The sequence below is a fragment of the Leishmania infantum genome, chromosome 27, assembly GCF_000002875.2.
Source record: "Leishmania infantum JPCM5 genome chromosome 27".
Taxonomy (NCBI): Eukaryota; Euglenozoa; class Kinetoplastea; order Trypanosomatida; family Trypanosomatidae; genus Leishmania; species Leishmania infantum.
The window spans coordinates 586,849-611,097 of NC_009411.2; the positions used below are offsets into that span (position 1 = coordinate 586,849).

The 24,249-nt window shown below is 60.4% G+C and overlaps 6 protein-coding genes across 6 annotated transcripts; all 6 read left to right on the plus strand.

Annotated features, from left to right (window-relative positions):
• Window positions 1-109: 109 nt before the first annotated feature.
• Window positions 110-2,029, plus strand: LINJ_27_1330 (choline kinase; the record flags this gene model as incomplete). Its single annotated transcript, XM_001466340.1, has 1 exon — window positions 110-2,029. The coding sequence occupies one exon, from the start codon at window positions 110-112 to the stop codon at window positions 2,027-2,029; it is 1,920 nt and encodes a 639-aa protein (XP_001466377.1).
• A 2,255-nt stretch (window positions 2,030-4,284) lies between these two features.
• Window positions 4,285-7,029, plus strand: LINJ_27_1340 (conserved hypothetical protein; the record flags this gene model as incomplete). Its single annotated transcript, XM_001466465.1, has 1 exon — window positions 4,285-7,029. The coding sequence occupies one exon, from the start codon at window positions 4,285-4,287 to the stop codon at window positions 7,027-7,029; it is 2,745 nt and encodes a 914-aa protein (XP_001466502.1).
• Window positions 7,030-8,463: 1,434 nt separating this feature from the next.
• LINJ_27_1350 (conserved hypothetical protein) lies at window positions 8,464-9,111 on the plus strand (the record flags this gene model as incomplete). Its single annotated transcript, XM_001466466.1, has 1 exon — window positions 8,464-9,111. The coding sequence occupies one exon, from the start codon at window positions 8,464-8,466 to the stop codon at window positions 9,109-9,111; it is 648 nt and encodes a 215-aa protein (XP_001466503.1).
• Window positions 9,112-12,046: 2,935 nt separating this feature from the next.
• On the plus strand, window positions 12,047-14,605 carry LINJ_27_1360 (conserved hypothetical protein; the record flags this gene model as incomplete). Its single annotated transcript, XM_001466467.1, has 1 exon — window positions 12,047-14,605. The coding sequence occupies one exon, from the start codon at window positions 12,047-12,049 to the stop codon at window positions 14,603-14,605; it is 2,559 nt and encodes an 852-aa protein (XP_001466504.1).
• A 1,641-nt stretch (window positions 14,606-16,246) lies between these two features.
• LINJ_27_1370 (putative proteasome regulatory non-ATP-ase subunit 3) lies at window positions 16,247-17,251 on the plus strand (the record flags this gene model as incomplete). Its single annotated transcript, XM_001466468.1, has 1 exon — window positions 16,247-17,251. One exon carries the CDS (start codon window positions 16,247-16,249, stop codon window positions 17,249-17,251), a length of 1,005 nt encoding a protein of 334 aa, XP_001466505.1.
• Window positions 17,252-18,620: 1,369 nt separating this feature from the next.
• On the plus strand, window positions 18,621-22,664 carry LINJ_27_1380 (conserved hypothetical protein; the record flags this gene model as incomplete). The annotated part of the gene is made up of 1 exon (XM_001466469.1): window positions 18,621-22,664. One exon carries the CDS (start codon window positions 18,621-18,623, stop codon window positions 22,662-22,664), a length of 4,044 nt encoding a protein of 1,347 aa, XP_001466506.1.
• Window positions 22,665-24,249: the final 1,585 nt, after the last annotated feature.

A 24,249-nucleotide genomic window follows, 5' to 3' on the forward strand; every position in this document is an offset into this window, starting at 1 on the left:
CGTGTACTGCTCTTCTTTTTTGGCGCAGTGCCGAGCCGCCTTCTCCTTTCCTTATTAGTTCTCTTCGTCTATTTTATCAGCGCTTGCCCCTGCCACACCCCTCGAGTCCATGGTGCAATTTACCGATATGTGGATCACGGACGATCCACTGCTGCGGCAGATCCAGATTGTAGAGGTGGTCCTCACCCACTGCGCCTCGGTGCTGTGGAGGCACAACGAGGAGAAGCTGAAAAGTGCTCCGGAGTGGGCGGCAAAACTTCGTGCTTTGCTCAAAACCAAGGCGAAGAGACTCGGCGGCGACAGCAGCTGCCGGTCACCGGAGTCGTGCGCGAGCCAACGGTCAATGACGCAGCAGAAGAAACACAATGGCCTCGCCGCGGCCTCGGCGGATGCGATTGTATACCAGAAGAACTCAAAGGAAGACTATCCGCCGCAGAACACGCCCACTCCGCAGCTACTGTCCTCGCAGCAGAGCTTTCAAGTCCCCCTTTCGCACAAGCATGCCACTGCCGGTGCGGCCCTCCCCGGCGCGATTCCGACAACACAGGGCGGCAGCGTCTTCGCTGACGAGCCGCACAGCGCGACGCACACTAATTTAAACACCTTTAGCGAGAGCAGCACATGCAGTAGCACGAGCCGGCTGCACTATCCCGAGGTCGGTGCAGGCAACAACCGCGTGCGCCACTCCCCCGCCGGGCCATTGCCGTCCGTCACACCCGACGTATTGCTCTCGTCTTGCCGAAGCACCGAAGAACACTTAGAGGAGCTCGGCGCGCCACCGACAGCCGCGACGACGCGGCACAACGAGGTGGCTGCGGTAAGGGAGAGGAGCTCACCACCGATTGAGCGCAGCAACACTCCCGAGCTCCCTTCCGCGCCCCTGCAGATGAAGCGCTTGTCGGGCGGCATCACCAATGAGCTCTTCCATGTCTACGACGAAGACGACCCATCCGCATCGGTGGTGGTGCGCGTCTTTGGCAAGGAGACGGACCGCGTCATCTCGCGAGAGAGCGAGCTCTTCTACCAGTCTCTCTTCATCCCCACCTACGTCCACGGCAGCAACTTCCTCGTGTACGATTACCTGGACGGCTACTACACGCTGCCGTACCAGGACATGTCGGCGGAGGCGATGCCGATCGCGCGCGCCATCGCGGCATTCCAGGTTCGGGCCACGCGCGCCGCCCTGCGCGATCACGGCCATCCGCTGCTGCGCGACTCGCAGAACAAGGACTACTGGAAGATTGTCGACAACCAAATGCTGGCAGCTGAGGGGAGCACGACGAGTAGCCACGACACCTACAAGGACGAGTCCCGATTTGACCGCGAGTCGAACTACTTGATCGGCTCGCTGACCAAGTGGGTGGACCTCGTGCTGTCGCAAGAGATCGTCGACAGAGTGCGCGAGGACAAGCGCGAGAGCTTTCTCATGACAGGGCGCAGCCTGCAGTCGGCCTGTGCGTGGATGCTGTCGATGCTGGAGCGCCAGAAGGCTTACTTGCCGGAGGGCGTCTGCCACAACGATCTGCTGAGCGCCAACGTGATGATCCACAAGGTGCGAAAAGATGTGCGGGTGATCGACTTTGACTACACAAAGCGCAGCTTCCTGCTGTACGACGTTGCCAACCACTTCAACGAGTACCCTGGGCTCGACTGCGACTACGACACGTACTTCCCGTCCGATGCGCACATGTCCGCTTTCATCGCCGAGTACCGCCGCGGTATGCGGGATGCACTCGAGGCGGCCTGGGCGGAGAACTCCAGCCCCACCGATTGCGCTTCTCGCGAGTACGAGATCTTTCCCAACGCGCGGGAGCTGTTCTGGAGCGACAGAGAGGAAGCGGAGGCGCAGGTCGTGGTGCACTGGACTCGACTCGCGAAGCTTCTCACCTTGGCTTCGCACCTGTCGTGGAGTGTCTGGTCGCTTCTGCAGGAGGCTGTGTCTGCCCTGGATGTCGACTTTCTGAACTACGCCCAGGTTCGCTACAACCGCTACCTTGCCGTGCGGGCCGAGTGCTCAGAGAACCTGTGATGTATAGTGATGCTGAGCGGAGGAGCAGCATGCGCCGAGGATAAAGAGGAAAGACAAGCGGTCGGTGCGTCCCGCTGCACGCCTTCTTCTGTTCGCCCATCATGATGCTCCTCCTCCTCGCCCCCTTCCCCTGTGCCTTCCGTGCGGATGCGTAGCCGTGCTGTGCATAGCCATACCGAGAGGCAGTAGGAATTCAGCTTCGATGTGCGTCGAGAATCCGACATAACAACTATTTCGACACAGACAAAGGGAAAACCAAGGATAATTGCCTGCTCACCACATAACCGTGCCGCCGTTTCTTCGGTGGCGTGACGTATGCTGACAGCCAGGGTGCTGATCACGAAAGAGGTGATACGTGTGGCCGTCACTCTCTTCCTGTTCGGCCTCGTCGTAGGCTTGCGTTGTTCGTCGTTCGTTGTCAGTGGTGGTTTTCGCCATGACATCCTTCGTGAGTATGTCATGCGTGCATGTTTGGATGTGTCTGCTTTCTCCTTTCCATCCCCGACACGCACCCGAAGTTAAGACACCGTGCTAGCACTTTGTGCTCGGTAACGCGCGCGGGCTGGTATACGGACGCGTGTCAGTGTGTGCCTCAGCGCACCGCCCCCCCCCCCCTCCTCCTCTCCCGTTCTCTCTGTGATGAAGCTGGCTGTAATGCTTTGTGGGAGAATGGGTCCCTGTAAGACGTGCGTGCCTGCCCGCCTCCCTCCCTGTGCACCACCAGCCCTCCCCCTTCCTCGTGCTTTCGCTATCCGTCTCTCTCTCTGTGTCCCTGTCACCGTCGATCTGTGTGGCGGCTGCAAAGGCGGGAGAGAGAGGCGGCGCACGTGCCCGGAGAATGAGAGTGCGCACCGTCGCTGTTAACAAAGTCATCCCCGGCCATCGTACGCCGGTTTCTACGCGAGAAGGCGAGCAGAGGGACGCTTCGCGGAATATACACCGAACGAAAAAAAACAAACCTAGGCTTTGCTTTTACCTTCGACTCCCTCGCCCGGATGAATGGGAAGGGTGTGGAGGGAGGAGGGTGGGCACCGCAGTGCGCGGTATCCAGTGCCCAGTACTCCCCGTGCTCTCCCCCCTTGATGAGGAAGCCAGGCAGCCTCCCTCTCTCTCCATCCCCCCATTTCCCCGTCCCCTGCCAAATGCCGAACCTCTTCTGGTGGTGACAGGGTCAGGCACCCGCGACGTAGGGAGGTGAGAGCGACTCACTGCTACGGATGTCGGCGGCCAGGCCCTGGATGGCGTGGCGTGGGAGCGACCTGCGACAGCGAACACGCTTGTGCCATCCATGTGCTAGGCAGAGCGTCATGGTGACTCGAACGCATCCCATCCGGCCCTCGCACTGGCCACTGGTGGTAGGCAGCCTGCGTGCCGCCCCGAGGCGGGATGCACCAAGGGTGGCGACCGGCACGGTGGGGGAGCGGCTGTGCGGCTGCCTGCGACGCGTGTGCTGAGGGCAGAGGTTTGGGGCAGAGGCCGTGCTCAGATGGCTGAGTCGGGTGCACTGCTGCAACGCGCGTGTCTACGTCTGCTCCGCACCACGCGGATGGGGCCCATGGTCGGGCCGGGGGCCGAGTGCCGCTTCGCTCAGGTCACATGGCAGAGAGTCGGCACACGTTGGTACAAGCACATTGTTTTTTTAATGTTCAAGGCACCAAGCAAGCCAGAGCACCGATTTCTTCTGCTGCTCAGTGCTCCTTATCCCCCCATCTCGTGTACTCTCTGTGCGGTCTCTCGCGCCGTCTCCTTGCGTGCCTCGCGGGGCTAGTTGTACGGTGAAGAAGATGTGCTTGTGTGTATGTGGGAGGAAGGAGGGACTGGGCGCTGCAGGAACACGTGTGCGCAGGGTGGATCGGTGTGTCAAGAAGTCGCTCGTAAAGTAGTGGCTCATCATCGAGGGATGAAGCTCCGTGATAGGCGTCGGTGAGAAGCTTCTCGTCCCGGTCTGCTGCTCCTACCTCGTCTGCGCATGTGGACTTGCGGTCGCGGCTCGCCTCCGCTTTTGCAGGCAACCCTCTCTCTTTCCACCTTCACTTCTTCAACCCGACGGTGTCTGCGTGCTTGCGTCAGAGAAAGGTGCATTACAGGGGTGCATCACGAGCATTTCCTGCTTGTCGGTGTCTGTGAAACACACGCACACACACACGTGCATGTGTGTCTGTGCGGACTGCCGTTGTTTTGCGCAAGTTTGAACTCCGCTTGGGATACACGCATTTACATGGAACCCACCACAGCACTCCGCAACGCAAAGATCAATGGAGGTGGACCTCAGCCCGTTCTTCGCAGGTGCGATGTGCGCACTGGTGGACTCGAACGGTGCTGAGCTTGCCATCAGTCGTGCCTTTGCAAGTGCCGCTAACGCGTGCTACGAGGCGCACCAGCCTCAGCACTCGTGGAACCAACAGCAGCCGCAGCGCTCGCGCACGTCGGTTACAGTGCAGCTGTGCATCAGCTCACCGCTGCTGTCGTGGACACGGCAGGCGAAGGACGTGGTGCTGCGCTGCGTCGATCGCGCCGTGACGCGCATCTTTCCCCCGCTGGACGTTCTGCAGTACATCGGCGCCGACTCCCCCGTCTTTCTCGCCGCAGATGCCAGTGCCAGCCGCGAGAAGGCGGGATCGCATCTGTGCGTGACTTTTGCGGTTCAGCCATCTGCCGCTCTGTGGCCCTCCTGGGTGATCAAACAGCATGCGGTGGAGGGGGAGGTTGTGACAGGTGTGCAGCTTGGCGATTCAGAGACCGGAGCCGCGGCGGCTTTGCAGTGGATGCGCGATACGCTATCGGACATGGACTTGTGGAACCGAGCTCGAGCAGCGCATCAGCTCTACGACACCAGCATCGCTCTCGATGGTGTCCAGCAGCGCTCTGGCGGCATATCGGCCTCAGATACGACATCGATAGCCACGGCGGTAGCGCTTCCGTCCCGGCAGCAGGCGTGTGAGGAAAAACACACTAAGCTGCAGTGGCAGCTTGCTCGATGGCTGACAGAACTCTTCATGAACGAGGGCAGCTGGGCTCGGCTGCCAGCGTCGCCATCGACTGGTGCCCCCCGATCCGCTCAGAAACGCCCCGTTAACGCAGCGACGCGGCGTCTGTTTCAGAGTCCTTTGCGGCCATCGTTTTCGCATGTCGTGGAGGCAGCTCTCTCGGCACCGCATACAACCACACAAAACACTGCGCCCGGATCCGTCGTGCCACGTCGCCTCCTCCACGCAGATGTGCGCGGCGTGGAGTGCAACGGTTTGTTGGTCGGGCACACCTCTCGGTACGCCTACATTGCGGTGCCCTACTTCACGGCCCCAGGCGAGGCTGCAACGACAGGGGCGTCTTCGCCATCGTGCGTGTGGAGCTTCATAAGCCGTATCCCAATACCTGCAATCCTTAGCGAATCGGCTGGTAGAGACGCGGAGGGCCGCCATGGTGAGAAGGGCCGTTTGCCTCGCAAGCGGCCGCGTGCCTCTGCGTCTCATCACCCGGACATCGTGGCATCAGAGGAGGAGGAGAGCTCCTGTGCCGCCGCGGCACGCAGCGTGCTGGCCCACTGCTTGAATGTGGAAGAGGCGATGCGTCACGACACCAACGCAGAGGCGGTATTTCGCCTCGCGGATGCTCCGTTTGTGGTGACAGTTCGGGCCCACCGTGTCTACTGCGCGCGGGCTGATCCATCGAGGCATCCGCGCACGCACCCCGCAGCGCCGTCTTCGGACCACTTCTCCACCAAACCCCAGCCGGCTGCATCACCATACACACTGTCGCTAGTGCTGGAGGATGCCTACGTGATGCAGGTTCGGTCAGCGCTCAGCAACACTGGTGCTGCGCCAACCTCGTCTGCGCCCACCACCGCTCACTGGGCCACTGCTTTGTTGTGTGGGTACGACCCTCAGCAGAGTCCAGAGAACGACGGCGAAGCGGGGCATAGTGCTACTCAGCAAGGCGTCAACGCCACCATTGCGCGCGCGCCGCACACCTTCCCCGACGTGGTAAGCGTGGTGCGCGAGAGCTGCCACCGGTTTCAGCGCTCGCACGAGCGGTTTCGCGCTTTGTACGCTCGCTGCGTCCAGGCTTGCGACCCGAGCTCCTCCCCAGCCGCCAGCTCCACGCCAAAAGCGGTGGAAGTCGTAGCGGGCGGAGCCTCCTCCGCGACGGCACAGCAGGTGCCTACCACAGCGGCTGCGCTGGTACCCGAGGCGGCAGTCAAAACGCAGACACTCTCGCCCGCTGTCGCCTCACAGAACCTGCGCTTACTGCGCCAGGCAGAAGCGGTGTACGGCGCGTTGTCAGATTCAGTCTCTGTGCACTTTGGAAAGCTGCGTGGCGCTGCGCGTGTGCCCGTTCCCGACGTACGCACCGCTGCCGACGTGGCTCAACTGGAGGAGTGCCATAACGTCGAGTTCAAGGCGAGGGTGGGGCGCGTGACGAACGGCTCCTCAGCTGGTGCAGACTCCCACCAGCAGCGCCATCCCGTGTTAATGGATGCGGAGCGGCTTCGCAACACAATGGCCGCCATGGCAGCATGCCGTGGTGGTGTCATACTTCTCGGCGTCGCGGACGACGGTCGCATTCTCGGCCATGCAAAGCAGCTAGGTGTTGCGCGTCAGTTGCGAACGTCGGGATTCTGCCCGGCAATGGTAAAGGACACGGTGCACGTGAAGGAGCTGCGCTGGCTGAGTGCGAGCGGAGGTCTTGCCGGCGCCAGTAAGGCCGTTGCGGGTGAGAGCGGTGGCAATGGCGCATCGGTCCCAGTAAAGCCTGCCATGCCCGAGAACTGGTGGAAGAGTGGTGCCACGCCGCCAGCTCCAGGCTTGCCGAAGGCATCAGCGACGGCGAAGGCAGGAGCCTCAGCCGGTGATCAAGTGATCACCGTCGTCAGCGTCCAGAAGGGCCAGGCGCCGTTCTACGCAACGTCTAAAAACGCGCCTCCGTATCAGCGTGGTTGTGCGAGCACAACAATGATGCCGACCATGGTGGTGGCACGCCGCATCATGAAGGAGCTCGCCTAAACGAAAGAATGATGCTGCTGGGAGCTCATTGCATTGACCCTCGCAGAGGCGACAAGAAAGGAGGAAAGGAGACATGGACAAGCTGTGCGAGGGAGACACGTCGCACCGGACCTGGTGTGGAAGCAGCAGTGCCAATGCCGCTCCTGGGCGGTATCGCGCCGATTCGTGCCGAGTTCTTGTCCCTATCTCCCTGCTCTGAGCTGCCGTGCCGCTGGCGCGCACCTGCAGAAACACATGCGCATACAAACCTTCTCACCTTTTTTTTTTCGGCGCAGGCGACTCGCTAAATTTATGCGCCTGCCCACGGTGCCGTCGAAGTCCGCTTAAGGAGTCAAGCACTCAAACGTGCACCTTTACAGTTCTACACAACCCTGCACTCTGCAGAAGAAGTGCTGCCTGCTTCTCTCAGGCGAGCGCGCACTGCGTCAGACTTGCCTCCCAGGTGTGTGCACCATTGCGCGTATGCGTGCCCGTACGGCCCACGAGTGTCCCAACGTGTGTTCTGTGCCTCTTACGCTGCCCATGCCCCTCCGAGGCCTCTTCGTACCTTTCCCTTGAGTATGCGCGTATGTGTGTTTTGGTGCTCCCCTCTTCTACCTGCCTACACCCGCCCTCCACGTTTGTGCCTCTCTGCGCGGCTCCGCCTGCGTCTCTCCATTGCTCGTGCACGGTGTGCCTGTATATTTCTGCTCGTTGTGTGTGTGCTGATTGGCCGTTTTGTGGTGGTGCGGCACGACGTTGCCAAACCATACGCACACGTGCATGTGTACACCTTCACATACGCGCATGCATTCCTCTTCCCCCCTCCCTCTCCACGGCGGTGCACTACGACAACGACTGCCTCAGCAAGCATCCATTGCTTGTCTTTCGACCGTTTTTTCCTCTTTTTCGGCTTTGAGCGCTTTTCCACCCTCTCCCCTCTCTCTGTGGGCCCCTGAAGTGACTCATCAGCTTGGCTCTTGCCGCTTGAAGTGCCGCGAAATTCTACGACGACTAGGACTGCCACCTCTGCTACACACCCATTCTTTTTTTTATTTGCCCGCTTGCTCACTCTCGCTCTCCGACTCCGCGCTTTCCCTCCCTCCTTCCTCACCTTCCTTTGGCCTGGCTCAGCGGACTTGCTCATTTCTGTTGGCGTCGCGCGCTCTCTCCTTCTGTGCGTGTGCGCGCCCGAGCTTGCGCGCGTTCTCTTTTTTTTCCGGTACTTTCCCGTTTGCGTTCGCGACGCTCCTTCGGCATCTTGCGCTTCCATTCCCATCTGCATGTGCTGCCCTTGTACGTCTGCCATCCGCCATCCCGCTCTTACTCGGTGTCCCTCTCCGCGAAGGTTAAGCTCGCTCACGCGATCCCGAAAACCCAGCACCTTTCTTGGTGGTTATCCTTTTCCTTCTCTGCACGGCTGTTGCAACATAGAAGAGAATCGAGTCAGCGAAAATGGGCTTAACAGACCTGTTCCGCCGTGAGACGCCGCAGGAGAGGATTCGGATGTACAAACGTCAGTTGGACCGCACATGCCGCGACCTCGACCGTGAGCGCAACAAACTGAGCACGCAGGAACGCAAGATTATGATGGAAATGAAGAAGATGGCGAAACAGGACCAGGTGGACGCGGTGCGCATCATGGCCCGCGACCTTGTTCGCACGCGCAAGTACAACCAGAAGATGTACCGCATGCGCACCCAGATCCAGGGTGTGTCGCTGCGCATGCAGACAATGCAGTCCTCGGCGCAGATGGCGGACGCCATGAAGGGCGTGACCAAGGCGATGCGCTCCATGAACAAGAAGATGAACATTCCTGAGGTTCAGAAGATTATGCGTGAGTTCGAGAAGCAGAATGAGATGATGGGCATGAAGGAGGATATGATGAACGACGCCGTTGACGAAGTCATGGATGACGACGGCATGGAGGAGGAGGAGACGGAGCAGGAGATTCAGAAGGTAATGGACGAGGCGGGGCTCGAGTTCCGCACAAAGGTCGGCGTCACTGACACGGCGTTGCCACAGAAGAGCACCGAAACCCAAGGGGAGACGGATGAGGAGCTGGATGCCCGTCTGGCCGCACTGAAGGCATCCATGAAGTGAAGCAGCAACAAGCCTCCTCACGGGAAGCTCCGTCCTGGCACGTGTGCGCCACGCCTGGGAAATAAGAAAAGGCCTGGGGCAAGAGGAACACGTCCGCTGTCGCGCGCCGCTGCAAGCCCGCACCCCCATGCGCACACACGTCGTCCGTGTCATAAGGATGTGCTTGTGCTGCGTGTGTGTGTGCGCAGGGCCCGCCGATCCGTCTCTTGCAGTCTCAGACGCGTCTCCCCTCCGAACGCTTGCCCATCTTACACTCTTTCTGTTTAAGGAGCTGCATCTCCGCTGCAAGCACACGTTGGCACACGTAACTGTGCGCACGACCTCATGCCTTGTGCTTTCCACCTCTTCCTCCCTGTCTGTCTCTGCGTTGCTTGCACGTCCAACGATAGCGCCATCTTTTTTTCGCCCTCTTCACCATGGCTACTTTGACACATGTTTCGTTTTGGCTGTTTGGTGGTGCGTCTCTGTGCTTCTGCTGCCGCTGCGCGTACACGCTCCTGTGCATGACACGATTTGCACCCCCTCGTGCTTTCCTTCTCTCTCCTCATCCTCTTGCCTACACGCACTCCGTATTTGCGTGTGGCTGTGCGACTCGAGCAACGAGGAAAAGACATGGCAGCGAGAGAAAAGGTGCGCTGGCATCTTCGAGGTGACGCACAGAGACGGGATCAAGGGCTATGGAGACAGAGGGCACAGAAGCGAGACAAGCAAGAGAGAGCGAGGGACACCGCATAGCGTCTATCATCCCTCTGAGCACTCCGCTCCCACCGTTCTCCCTCTTAACCACCTCCTTTCCTTCTCAGCTGATGGTCACCTGTGTCTGCGTCCATGTCTCTTTCAGCAGGTATGTGTGTGTTGTTGGTCTTGGTGGGGGAAGAGGGGGAGGCCGGTGAGCGCTTCTTGGATGCGTCCTTTTTCTGTGCTTCTTCGTTTGCCCATTGTTCGGTGTCGGCTCTCTTCACGCTCTCCTCACCCTCGCCCTACCCCCACCCCCCACTACCACCACCACACACCCCTCACGACCTCTGCTGCGTCGTCTCCTCCTTTTTGGTTTCGCCTGTTTCATTCGGCATTATCCTTACGGCGGTTGTTGTGGATGGGCTTCTCTTTTTGTCGCTGCCGCTCCTTCCATCTCACTGGCAAAAGCTCGCCCCGGATGATTGGGTGGGCACCGCAGTGCGCGGTATCCAGTGCCCAGTACTCCCCGTGCTCTCCCCCCTTGATGAGGAAGCCAGGCAGCCTCCCTCTCTCTCCATCCCCCCATTTCCCCATCCCCTGCCAAATGCCGAACCTCTTCTGGTGGTGACAGGGTCAGGCACCCGCGACGTAGGGAGGTGAGAGCGACTCACTGCTACGGATGTCGGCGGCCAGGCCCTGGATGGCGTGGCGTGGGAGCGACCTGCGACAGCGAACACGCTTGTGCCATCCATGTGCTAGGCAGAGCGTCATGGTGACTCGAACGCATCCCATCCGGCCCTCGCACTGGCCACTGGTGGTAGGCAGCCTGCGTGCCGCCCCGAGGCGGGATGCACCAAGGGTGGCGACCGGCACGGTGGGGGAGCGGCTGTGCGGCTGCCTGCGACGCGTGTGCTGAGGGCAGAGGTTTGGGGCAGAGGCCGTGCTCAGATGGCTGAGTCGGGTGCACTGCTGCAACGCGCGTGTCTACGTCTGCTCCGCACCACGCGGATGGGGCCCATGGTCGGGCCGGGGGCCGAGTGCCGCTTCGCTCAGGTCACATGGCAGAGAGTCGGCACACGTTGGTACGACAAGGACGCACCGACGGAAGCTCGCGTTGAGGCCCTTGAGGAAACCACTTCATTTCCTCTCCGTGAGTGTGTATGCATGTATGTGTGTGCACACACATACGACGCATTCAAGTGAGTCGATCCGCCATCTCACGTTGCTGCGCTTCCCGGGGCCAATTAAAAGAGGAAGGGAGTCTGATTCGAGCAGCAGCTGCTTTATTCGGCTTTGTATGGAAGGAGGCGTGTGCGTGTGTGACGGCGCATGTGTGCGTTTAAAAGGGGCCACGAGACATGCGTATTTTCCCCTTCGTTGTACTTCCCGGATTCGCCGGTGACGCAACGGCAAGTGTTGCGGGCTCCGTAGAAGGCGAGTCGCGGCCGCCACTCCTTGTGCGTGTTAGAATTCTTTCTTCTCGCTGCTTTTGACAATGATGTGCACGCGTGTTTTCGTGTGTGCGCGTCAGACAACGGGGAGGTCGGTGGACGTATAGCAGCGTATGGGTGGAGGTGACGGGGCCACTTTAACAGCGGGCACGAGAAGGCAGAAGGCTTCTCTTCTATTTTTGACCTTCCTTCTGACAAACTGACTTCAAAGGGTAGAAACAACACGAAAAAAAAACACAGGAAAGAACCGATGATCGAACGGGGCAGCAACCGCAGCTTCACGGCGACGCCGTGGAGCTGGCCAACACTTCGTGCCTTTACGTTGTCTCCTCGTCGCTTCATTCGTGCGAGCAGGCGCCAGGTGCATCGAGTCCGTTTGAATGTTCTCTCCGTCTTTGAACGCACCTTGTCAGGAGGTGAGATGAAGTCTATCATGGCTGCTCTCGCACTCTCCCTCTTGTGTATTTGTGGATGCATTCCTGAATGTCCGTGCCTCTGTATGTTTGTGTGTGTGCGCCGCTCTAATGCTGTTGATCACACACACACACACACATACACACACACCTCCTCGCATCCTCCGCTGCCGCACTCCCCCCTCTTTTTTTCTTTCGTTCGCTGTTTTCGGTTGTATCTCCCTCTCTTTCCGTTTCGCCGTGTTGCCGCGTACAACAACATGGCGACCGCATAACAGCCCCTCTTCCACTGCACCCGTGCTCGTGTCACCCCGTCTGTGGTATACCCATCTTCCTCCCCGACTGAAAGGGAGACGAGCGGCCCGCCAAGCGGAAAGCACAACGGCGAGAAACATGAGCTCGTCTTCGGTGCTCGACCTCCACAAGAAGTGGTTCATGGTTCCACTGCCGCTGCGCACCTGCAGTCTGCGCGATGTGGCCACCTTCACCGTCACCAAGGAGCAGATGGACAAGTACTACCAGGAGGCGCAGTCCATCCTCGATGATGAGGGCAAGGCGGCGCAGATGGACCGCGGCCGCTGGTACAGCTCGCAGTTTATGAGTCGCGGTACGACGTCCGATAAGATCGCCACCGCCGCGGTGAAGCTGGCAGATACAGACTTCATGTTTTACCTGGACGGGTTCACTCTGCTCTTTGACACGGCGCGCACAGACACGCACCACTACGAGGCGGCACTCAAGGCGCTGACGGCTGTGTGGCCAAGGCTGTTGCCGCCGCGCCCGCTGAAGCGCTTCGTTTCGCAGTACTTTGCCACACTGCCCACGGACGACGTGGCGCGCAAGACGACGCTCGTATACTGGTACCTGGAGGACTACCTGAAGCGCACCTATGCCCAGTTCCTTGCCTTGAGTGAGTCCATGCTGAAGGACCGCATTGTGCAGCGCCGCGATACGTGGCTGGACGCTGTGGGTAAGCTGCTCTGCTCCGTCGCCGAGGGCCGCAGCACTGCCATGGCGATGATGATCGACAAGCTAGGTGACCCCGTCTCCAGTGTCGCACACAAGGCGTACCATCACTTGCTGAAGCTTCTCTCCGAGTCTTCCACGCACCAGTCGATGCTGTTTACGGAGTTGGAGAAGGTCATCTTCATGAAGAACTGCCCGCTGCGGACTATGCGCTACGCCGCCAATGTCATGAACCAGCTCGTCTTCAGCAAGGAGGAGCGTAAGCTGGCCCTCAAGTGCGTGCAGACATACCTTAGCCTCTTCCGCCAGCTTGCCCTCACCGGCAACGTCGACTCCACAGTGACGACGGCCATCATTGTCGGGCTGCGCCGTGCTTTTCCGTACGCTGGCGTCGACCTGGCCCCGCTGGAGGAGCACCTCAACGCTCTTTTCATTCTCGCCAATACTGGCAACTTCCAGCAGCGCGTGGCCACACTTACGCTTTTGCAGCTTCTCGCCTTCAATAAAGGCACGGCGGAGTCTTTCCTAAATCGCTGGTACCGAACCCTGTACGGACTGCTGTTGCTCTCGCCGAAGCAGATACCGCAGTCGGCGCAGCTCACCAACTTTTTTTCCCTTTTGCATAAGGCAATGCGCGCCGACAAGTCGAAGGCGCGCATTGCCGCCTTTGTTCACCGTCTGCTGCAGCGCGCCGTCTTCTTCAACGACGCCATGATATGCGCAGTGCTCTTGCTGGTCGGCGAGATGTCGCAGGCTCACCCGCACGTGCGCAAAATGCTCAAGGCGCACGCGAACCCCCTCGCCGCGCCTGCTGCGCTGGCGCAAAAGGGGAAGGCCGGAAATGGCACTGGCACCGCCAGCGCCGCCTCCTCTGGCTGCAACTACGACCCCAAGGCTCGTGAGCCGCTCTTCGCGAACGCGGCCGGTGAGTGTATTTGGACGCTTAACATGCTCTCGCGTCACTCGCACCCGTCTGTCGTCAAGCTCTCCATACTGCTGCTCTTTGGCGAGGACATCGTCTTTGACGTGCACCCACTGGATGACATGACGCCGCTCAACTTTCTCAACATGTTCGTCGACGCCAGAGCCAACTCAAAGGACGACGACGACGCGAAGGCTGGCAACACAGCTACGGGCATTTCCGTCTTCCACCGCGCGGCGCACAAGGCGAGTCTGCCCAGCACGTCCGACCCGTACTTCATCAACGCAAGCGCGCAGGACGTGGACGTCGCGGCGCTCTTTCTGCACAGGTACGCCGTGCAGCGTCAGCGCTTCCTCGAAGGCTTGTCGCAGGTGCGCTCCACCTGGGGCGACACAAGTGGCGAGGCCGACGTGGCGATGCGCGTCACCAACCTCGACGCGGCTCTCTTCGGCCCCTCTGGCACGCTGGCCGACCCTGTGGGAACGGCGAGCGCGGCGGCCGCATCACGCGGTACCAAGAAGGCAACAGCGGCACCAAAGCGCGCAGCAGCCAAGGACAAGGACGAGGAGGTGTCCGACGAGGGAGAGCGTGACGGGCAGGGAAGCACCGATGGCCTGGCGGGCGACGGTGACGACGCCAGCGGTGATGACCTGGACGACTTCGACGCGGAGGCGAGTGACAACGGCCTCGAGTGGGGCCTGGATGACGAGGCAGCCTGCGACGCCGAGCTCGACGACGAGGAAGTGGAGGAGGACGATGACGAGGACGCTGAGGATGCGCTGGGCGGCAGCGCTGCCGCGGCCGCCGCCATGGCGGACGAGGGCGCCGAGTTTGGCGAGCTCATCGAGGCGAACGCAAAGGAGATGTCAAAGAAGCGCAAGCGTGAACTGGATTGGCTCGAGGGGCGCTCGGCTGGTGGTAGTGGCGGTCGCTCCGGTTTCGGCCGTGGCCGTGGCGGTGCCGGCCGCACTCGTGGCGCCTCTCCATATGGCCGTGGGCGCCTGCGCGGCCGCGTTTCTTCCCGCGTCCAGGGTGGCGGCGGCTTCAAGCGTGGCCGCTACTAGGGCGCACTGCCGGGCAGCGTTGTTGTGCGCACTCAGCTCTCCGGCTTTGGCCCTGCGCGTTTCGATGTTGCTTTACACTGTGTAGAAACGTGCAACTGCTCCTGCGTTTTCCGTGGCGAGTCAGCGACGCGCGCTCCTCGACGAGTTTTCCGTTCGTCGCTTGTTGTGCTTTGCTCGAGTGCGAGCATGTTTCCCCGCATCTGCGCGCGTATTTGTAGAGGTGGCGCTGCGCTGATTCCGTTTCTCCACCCCTCACGCGCGGCTGACAGCCCCGACGACGGTCGGCGTTGAAATCGTGTCCCCCTCTGACCAGCCCTTTCTTGTTGCTGTTGTTTTCTTTTCGGCGTGAAGGCTGCGCCTGTGTCTGCGTGTGCGTGCGGATGGCGTCTTGTCTTACGTTTAATCGGCGACGTTGTGCTAAGCCACCTCTATAACGCCTCTTTCGGCATGGACGTAAATAAAAGAACACGGAGAGAGGGAGAAGGGAAAGGGAAAGAAACGCGAAACCGAACGCAGCACAAAAAGGGAAAGACGTGCGTGCGCGCGGGGGTGAGGAAGAGGGGGCGGCTCACGGAGGTGGCAACAGGATCACCCCATATGGCGAAGGCATATGTGGGTGACAGCGGCAGACAGGTCTCGCCTCCTCCTCGTCTTGCCGAAATTGTCGCCCGAGGTCGCTTGCCATCTGTGGATCAAAGCGAGTGAGGAGTGGAGAAGCCGAGACAGAACGGCGGCGGCGCCTCGGTATGGGCAGCAGCCGTAGAGGAAAACCCAAGCAACTGGTGCCATTAGTGAGCGCGAAGACAATATGCGAGACGCCAGCATGTACGCGATGCGCCCTCTCACTTGTTGCTCTCATCCCTCTTTCACGGAAGCAAGCCCATCTGCCGTATAGCCTCAATGAATACATACGTGTGTGTGTGTGTCTTAGGCGCCCTGCTCTGTTTCAAGAAAGCACCACGCTCCTCATAATCCACGCTCCCCCGGTCGCTCCTCCGTCTGCCCTCTCTGTTCATCTTTTCTCGGACACTTTGTCTGTTTCAAACCTGTGCGCTGGCCCGTTTCGCGAACTCGTGCGTGCGCCGTCTCCGACTGCACGGCGCCCCTCGTTACTGATGCATGGCAGCTCCCTCGTAGTAACATCTCTTGTTGCCCCCACCTCATCCGCTTTCCTCAATAAAGAAGACCCGCTCGGAAAGCACGCACATCATCACCTGCAAGCTTGACATACCACGCAGGCACAGCGAGAGAGAGTTTTGTTTTCTACCCATATCCACATCGCCCCCTCTCCCTGTCTGTGTCTGTGGCTTTGTGTGCGTCTTGCCCGTCTCGCTCCCGTGTTCTACTATCGCCATCTGTGCCTTCTTCCCCTCCGCGTGGTGCATGCGCGCTGGCGTGCGTTAGTGCTGCTCGTATACGCTCCCCTCTTTCTCGCCACTGACTTTGCCGCAGCAGACGCACTTGGGCGAGTTGGTGAGGCCGTCAGAAACTACACAAAGTAACGAGAACCTATCAAAGGCGTTCGACGTCAAGTGTGTGCGGAAGCAGAAAGCGCACTATTGCACACTTGCGGAGTGTGCTCCTGCTCACTCTGCCTCGCTTCTTTCCCTCTCCGTTTCTTCCGGCTTGCCACGCTTGATCATGCCCCTCGCTGCCGCCAAGACACCCATCAATGCCACGGCTGCCACGAAGCGCGCCGAGGCGGAGCAGTTGACGCGCCTCATGACCCTTTACCGTGCCGTGTGTGTGCGCCACGACGAGCTCGGCATGGAGATTGTGCTCAACGACATTCTCGCCTTCCTCACCAGCACGCACCAGCACGAGCAGGCGGAGGCGTTCATCGCGACATGCAACATCACACTGCCGCATCGCGCGAACAACCAGGCAGCTCGCTACTTTTACTACGTCGGCCTCACGCGTGCGCTTCGGCTCGAGTACGTCGACGCGCATCAGTGTCTGCAGCAAGCACTACGTAAGGCACCGGAGCGCGCGTTCGGCTTTCGCATTGCTGCGACGAAGCTGTCTTTGGTCGTGCAGCTGCTGCTCGGAGAGATTCCGCCGCGCTCTGACTTCCTCGCCAAGGACATGCGCGACAGTCTTGCGCCGTACTTGCAACTGGCCTCGTGCGTGCGCTTTGGCCAGGTGGACCGCTTCATGACGGTTCTGCGCGAGCACCAGGTGGCCTTCGAACATGACCGCACCCACTCCCTCATCTTGCGTGTCCACCAGCACGTCATTAAGACGGGTCTGCGCCGCATCTGCCAGGCATACAGTCGCATCAGCATCTCCGACGTCTGCTCAAAGCTGGCCATGAGCAACGTGGCGGACGCCGAGTACATCCTCTCCAAAGCCATCCATGATGGCGTGATTGACGCCGTTCTAGACAATGAAAAAGGCGAGCTCATCTCGAGTGACAGCATCGACGTCTACTCCACTTCTGAGCCGCTTCACGCGCTGCAGCGCCGCATCCATTTCTTAAACTTGACGCACAACGACGCCAAGCGCGCCATGCGCTACGACGTGACAGACCCCGAGATTATCGAGGAGCGGCGTAAGGAGGCGAAGGCGGAGCGTGATGAGCTGGAGCGTGCCATCCAGGATGAGTCCACCGGGATGGACAACGTGAACTTTGAGGACGGCCTGTAGAGGATGTGGGCCGCCCCAATGCACGACGGCGCCTCTGTCGGATGTCGTGTCTGTATTGTTGTGGTCGCTTGCACCTCAGAGGGAAGGAGAGTTGCTCTGGAGAAAGGGGAAGGGGACACCGGTGTATGCTTCAGAGGGCACGCCGACGCGCAGTCGCATCTTTCTCCCCTCCCCTCTTCCACCCGAGCGCCCTTGTCGTCTTCGCACATGTGGTGCGTCTGTCTGTCTGCCTGTGGCATCGTGTGCTTCTCTTGTATCCTCCGCCTCCTCCCTCACCGCAAAGGAAAACACAAATGTATACGTGGTGGGGCGTCTCCCTCCCCCCCTCCTTGTATGCGCGGGTGCGCGAATGGTGGTGGTGGTGGAGACGATGTGCAGTAGACGCGCCGGTGCCAAGATCGTTGGGTGCGCGCGTGTGTGTATGTGATGGCGCCCGTTTGCCCCCCCCCCCGTCTTCTGCCCGCCCCCGCCCATCCTTTGAGCGTGTGTGTGTGTGTGATTTCCTTGTCTCTTCTCTCTCCCTCTGAGGGGCACTATGGGGTCTTTCTACGTCTGTTGTTCCGAAGAGGATGAGCCTCTACGCACAGGTGCGGGCAGGCGGGCGTGTCTCCGCAGAAGCCATCACCCCACCCCCACCCCTCCTTTTCCCTTTAAAGAACAAAAAAAAACGAAAAGAACATCGCCAAAGGGCAATGCACGCATGCGTGCCATAGGGGGAGCGCGCGTGTGCGTGCACGAGGATACGCACACCTTTCCTTTTGTTTTTTCGCGCCGCCGCCTCCTCGTGCGGCGGTGACGTCGACCGTTTTTTGTCTTTCCTGCATAGCCAGGCACACAGGAATAAGAAGAGCCACGGCAGGAATGACGGCATGCCTGCTTTTTCTTCCCTTCTCGCCCTCTCCCTCTCCATGTCTCCTGCCATGACGGCAGCCTCAGCCTCTCACCACTTCCTTGTGCAACGTCTTTCCTCCTCTTGTTTACATGGGCGCCTGAACGTTTTCCTTTTGGTGCTGCTCGCGATTCGGCACGGTGGCGGTGGCTCTCATTGCGCAGTCTGTCGTGCATCAACACGCGCAAGATCCAGAGACACAGACAGGTGTCATCAAGACGCGCCCCTCCTCTCACTCGCCCCTCCGCGCGATCTAACGTTTGGCGTGGACACGGTACTTTGCTTCGCTCCCTCCTTCCCCTCCCCCTTTCCCCAAGGGGCACACCCGCATGCATGAGTGGGACGTTTCTCTGCACCGTATACGAGCCTAGTCCATACTGCTTCATCGCGCACGCGCTCGCTCTCTGCGCTGGCGGTTCGCACTAGACAGCCAATAGTTAAACAAAAAAAGAGAACACAAAACGTTGCCAAAAAAAGAAAATGAGCGCTGGCACGACGTCTAGCGAGGTGAAGACCGCCACAGAAGATTCGCAGCAGCGCACGCCCTCGATCTACACCAGCGAGGTGGTGCGAAAGATGTCACGGCACGGGTCAGCCCTGCCGCTATGCATGTCTCGCGCTCAGCACGAAGCACGCCGTCAGTCCGCATCCGTCCACTCCGCCAGCAAGCGACGTCATCGCCGTTCTAGCGGTTTTTTCCCCAGCTCAAACATTCCTCCGCTGATGGCGATGCCGGCGGGAAACGGCTGGGGCGCATTGATAAGCTGCGCCGAGGCGAACACCGAGGTATGGCGGGCGATCCAGATGTGCTCCTTCTATCCCAGCATGCGCGTCAGCGGCACCGCCTTCGAAAACTCCCTCAACCTGGCCCACCGGCAAAACGCGCACGTCGCTAGCGGCTCATTCTGTTTGCCGTCGCACGGCCGGCTTGGGGGTGTCGACATCACCGGCGGCATTGTCCCTGTCCTGCAGGATGACGGGCTACGCCAGCGCACAATGAGCATAAGCGTGGTACCTGACTCTTCTGCAACCCTGCGGGAGGCGCTGGAGGAATCGCGCTCCGTGCTAGAGCTGAGCCAAGGCAGCATTCGCGTTGCCTCTGCCGGCGGCGCTGGCACGTATGGCAGTGGCCGCAATTCTTTGTCTACCGCAGCAGATGCTGCCGCGCGCACGCTCTCATTCACGGGGGGCAGCAGCATGGTGCAGATGGCGTGCGCCATGAAGCGGGCCGCGATGTGGGAGGTGCTGGTTGTGACGGCCCTGTCACACCGAGCGATGGAGGTCCGCTTCCGCCGCCAGCGGCTGCGCCGAGTGCTAGAGCGCCACCTTTTGCCCACGCTGCTGAAGCGCAAGCGCGAGACGGGGTCGGTGGTTCCCAACAGTGCTCGCTTAAAACGCAGCGCGAGCACCGGCAGTGGCGATGCCACCAGCCGAGGCGGGCTGCTCGACGATGCCGGCGCTGTACCGCAAGGCACCTATCTCCGCGACCACGACGCCTTCTTTGACTCTCTGCACAACGCCACTCTCCTCCAATCTTTCGCCGAGACTATGACGCGGGAACGCTTCCTGCCAGGCGACATCATCGCAAGGGCCGGCGACTCTAGCCAGAAGGCCATGTACTTCCTTATCGCAGGCAAGTGCGAAGTGTGCACGGAGCGTGGGGAGAAGGATGGCGACGACCCCAAGCGAGCTGACGGGGCGACTGCCGCGGATGGTAATGTGCGACATCATCAACGGAAAATTGGCGGCGGCGCTGCGTCCCGACCGATCAAGGAAGTGATCATGGCCGGCACCTCCTTTGGCGGCGTGTTTGGCGGCAGCGCTCTCTTCGCTGGCACCTACCGCGCGCTGTCGCAATGCATCGTGTGGGTGCTGCGGGCTGAGGAGTTTGAGGAGATCTTTCGCTCGTTCGCGGATCGCACGATGCTTGACAAGTACAAGGAGGCGCTTCGACAGCACAGTTTGTGGTGGCTGCAGCAGTGGTACCACCCTGCCAAGTGCTACGGGTCTATCCCCATTTACCGCAAGCTCACGAAGCGCATGTCCTCCTACCTGAGCGATTTCACTCCTGTTGTGAAGGTCCGCGGCGAGACCATCTTCTCCCACGGTGACGTTGCCGGCGACGTGTACTGCATGCTCGAGGGGACAGTGCTGCGGCGGACCAAAGGTGCAGCGGGAACGTACGGAGACGACGGCGTTGCGCAGCGTCTTGGCACCAACTCCTTCACTGCGCTCAACGTTATGGGTCGCTACCTCATGCTCGGTGAGGAGCCGCACTTGGTCCCGGGGGTGCAGCCGTACACTTGCACCGTCAGCAGCCGTGTCGCGCTCTTTTTCAAGGTATCTGGCGAGCGGTTTGTGAACGCGCTGCTCGACGACCCGCTACTCTACGCACAGCTGCGGGGGCAACTGATGCGACAGCGGCAGGAAAACATGCGCCTTCACCTCGAGTGTCTCGCCTATGTACCACTGTTGCAACGCTTCCCGGCCGAGAAGCGAGAGGAGCTCGTGCAGCACGCACGGCCACGCGTGATAGGCCGCTCCGTTTCGTTGTGCGATCCGGCGCAACACATCTCTGATCTTCTCATTATCGTGAGCGGCAACGTCCGTGATCCGCGGCACTACAACCAGAAGGCCACCAAGCCCCTCGAGGTGCCGGCGTCGTGCGAGGTGGAAAACCCGGATGGCACTCCGGGCGAAGACAGTGGCGCTAACTCACGCGTCAGAAGCGGCAAGGCGGATCGGCGTCATGGTGCTCAGGGCCCGAAGTCAGGACACGCAATGGATCGTGACACGGTTCCCGCCTCTGGCACTGCTATTGTTGATACGAATGCCACTGCCAGACTGGGCTCTCAAAGCAGGAGTTGCGAGGGTGGCGCCATGCGATGGAGCGCCCAGAACCCTCTCTCCGACGTCCCGGCCGACAGGGAGGCGGCGGCGGAGGAGGATGTAGTGGAGTGGAATTTCTCCTTTCGCGATGCGCCGCACTCGTCTGCATTTTCGGCCTCAGCGACTCCCTCGAACAACGTCGCGAACGTGAAGGCAGGCGGGGTATTCAGCACAGGCTCTGCCCCTGTGATCTCGGCGCAGCAGCAGTACCTACTGATGCTCGATTCGGCACCTCTCGTCTATCCCGACGAGTCGGAAGACATTAATCCAGCGCTGCCGGTGCAGCCGGCCCGCCGCTTCGTCGCAACCCTGGGAGGCAGCTGGGAGGCCCTTCTGTTGGACAAGTGGCCCAACGGCTGGGAGTCGGTGACGACGGTGGAGATGTGGGCCATTCCAACCCGTATGCTGCGCCTCGTGTACAACAGCTGTACCAAGCCGGTACAGCTGTCTATCTTGAACGGTTTACGGCACGCGCAGAAGGAGGACCTGCAGCTGCCCACTCTCCCGCACACAAAGCTGCCACCGATGAGCATCTACACTCATCATGGGGAAGCAGTGATGGCAGCAGCGGCCACCGCCGCGAAGGGCAGCGGCGCGCCGCGGACAAAGGGTACCAGCCGGTGCGGCGGTGACAGGAAGGCGGCCCAACCCGCACCTAGCGGTTTGACTTCGGGGATTAGCGGCGAGGAGACCGGGGTGATGGAGGTGGGGACGCAGCACTCGGCTCTTACACGCAGCACTGGCCCAACGAAGTCAGCTACGCAAGCCGTCGCGGTGACGGCTGTCATCAAGGAAGGAAATGGAAAGGCGCGCCAACTCGTCTCTGTTTCTGCCAGGCAGACGACACGTAGGACTACGCTGCCGCTTTCAAAGCAGAAGATCGCGCAGACCAGCCGTACCGGGGCAGACGCACCCCAGGACACTTCGTCGCGCGGGGACGAGACGCAGGCAAGCGCATCGGCGAGGCAGACCCAGGACGGTCGGACGCGCAGCTTGCGGCGCCTCCGCGAGGCAGCCACTGCGCTAGGTGCTGGTAAGGTAATGCCTGCAGAACCTACCGTGGACCCCGCCTTGCTGGCCTGCTACGACGGGGTGGTCGGCGCTGCCGATCCGCTGATGCTGCGGATTGTGCGCGACCCGGTGGCGGTGCTGCCGCCGCCGCGGGGCACACGCAGCGCCAAGCCGGCACCTGCCTCGATGAGATCAGCACAGCGGCTTCCACTGATTGCATCGTCTTCTGAAACTGCCTCGGCGGCAGCATGGCCGACTCTTCCCGTGTTACGGGATCGCTGGTTTCACGCCGTGCCATCCTATGAACCCTTGCCAGGGACGGCGCACGGGGCGCAGACGCTGGCTTCGCCACCGGTGTTTGCGCCGAACTCGACAGCTCTTGCGTCCACCTGCATCTCTCCCATCCCCCAGCATGGCAAGAAGCTGGAGGGCTACGTGGCCTACTACGCCGCCACCGTCTCTCCGGCTCGTCCTGCCAGCAGGACAAGCATTGGCGGAACGTCAGTCACCGGGGCCGCAGTGGCGGTGCCGGCACCTGCTGTCACTCTGACGCGCTCTCCATCGCCGACGGAGCTAGGCATGAACAACATTCATTTGCCGAAGCGCCGCGCCTACGCCGTTTGAGGCCCTGACGCGACTGTCGGAGGGGGGGGAGGATTTGGAGGTTGGCGGTTAGTGACGTCACCTCCACCCTTAGTGTGGCGTCCATCCAATGAAAGGTCTGCGTTGGCCGTCGCCGCCGCGTGTCTGTGTAGGCACGGTGCCGCTGAAAGTGTGTCTCGCCACTGACTAGCAGACCGTGGCACATGCGCTCTCTCCGTCTGTGTCGCTCTCTTGTCTCTCTTCTTTTCGTTCACGATGTTTTTCTTGGCTCTGGCTTCCCCACCACGTCAGCCGTGTCCAAGCTAAAGCACACACACACACACACAGGAGGGAGCGAGAGAAAGCCGTCAGCCGGTCTGTGCGTGTGGTAAAGGACGACTTGCATGATGCACATGTCGTCTTTATTATTTCTTCTCTTCGCGTGCTCGCGTTTGTCCTCGGTGACATGCACACGCCCATCACGTACGCCCTCCCACACACACACACACACCCTAGGCAAGCGCAGGTATTCACACACACACACACACACACACACAAGCGTTCGCCTCGGCAAATACCCTCATCCTCCCTCATCATCATCCACCTCCCTCGCTTGCGTTTCTCAGCGTTGACGCACCAGGTTTACATTCACCAAGGCCGAACGGCTGCAGATGCGGGCGAATTAGTGCCGCAGTGAGGTGGAAAGGCGGGGGGTAGTGACCGGTGAGGCGGGAGCTGAGTTGAGGGAGTTCGTTACACACATCTGGGCGCATCGGGGTGGGGGCCGGCACTACAGGCCCCTCTCCCCCCTACTGCGGCTCAGACTTTGCTTTTCTGTCTCACCAATTTACCCCCACCCCCTGTCTTTGTTTTACTTGGCTGACCTGCTGTTTGCCGTTGTGTTTGTCCCTGTACCCGTCCCTTCGCCTCCCCCTCCCCCATTTCCGATCCCTTCGCTTCTGCTACCCTCAATCACTCTTTTTGTCTGTTTCTCGATGTTAAACTTATGAACCGCCTCTTTCCTTCACACGCACGTGCACATGTACATACACCTGAGGCGCTGCGGCGACTCCGGATCAACATTACATCTCTCCTTTCTACCGAAGGGGGGAGGGTCATCTTCGTTTCGCGCGCGTAACCCTTTTATGCTTGTTTGCATTTGTTGCCCCACCCCGACCTCATCCTCGCCCTCCACGGTGGAGCCGCGGTCTCCCCGCTTCACCTTCTCTTTGGCCCTCTCACGTGTACCTCACTCTCACTCTTCGGTTGCCGTCTTGCTCTCGGGCCTCATCTCGGCCGCACATGTGCCTCTCTGCTCCGTCGAGCCTTATACGGTTTTCCTTGTACGAAGAGGGCGGCATCAGCTGAATCCACTCAGCAAGATAAGAATTGTACACGTCAGCAAGCAAAAAAAAAAACATGAAGAGGCCCAATGCAGCACACGCTCAGCAAGTTCGGGGAGGAGTACGCATTTCTCCATGCCCCCCTCCCTCCCCACACTCTTCTCTTACTGCTGCACACAGCACATCTCTGACGGGTGTGCCGCTCTTTGGAACCTTCTTTTTTTGGGGGGGAGGGAGTGGAAGGAGAGTACGGCGACGAATGCGTCGCCTTCGGCGCTGAGGAG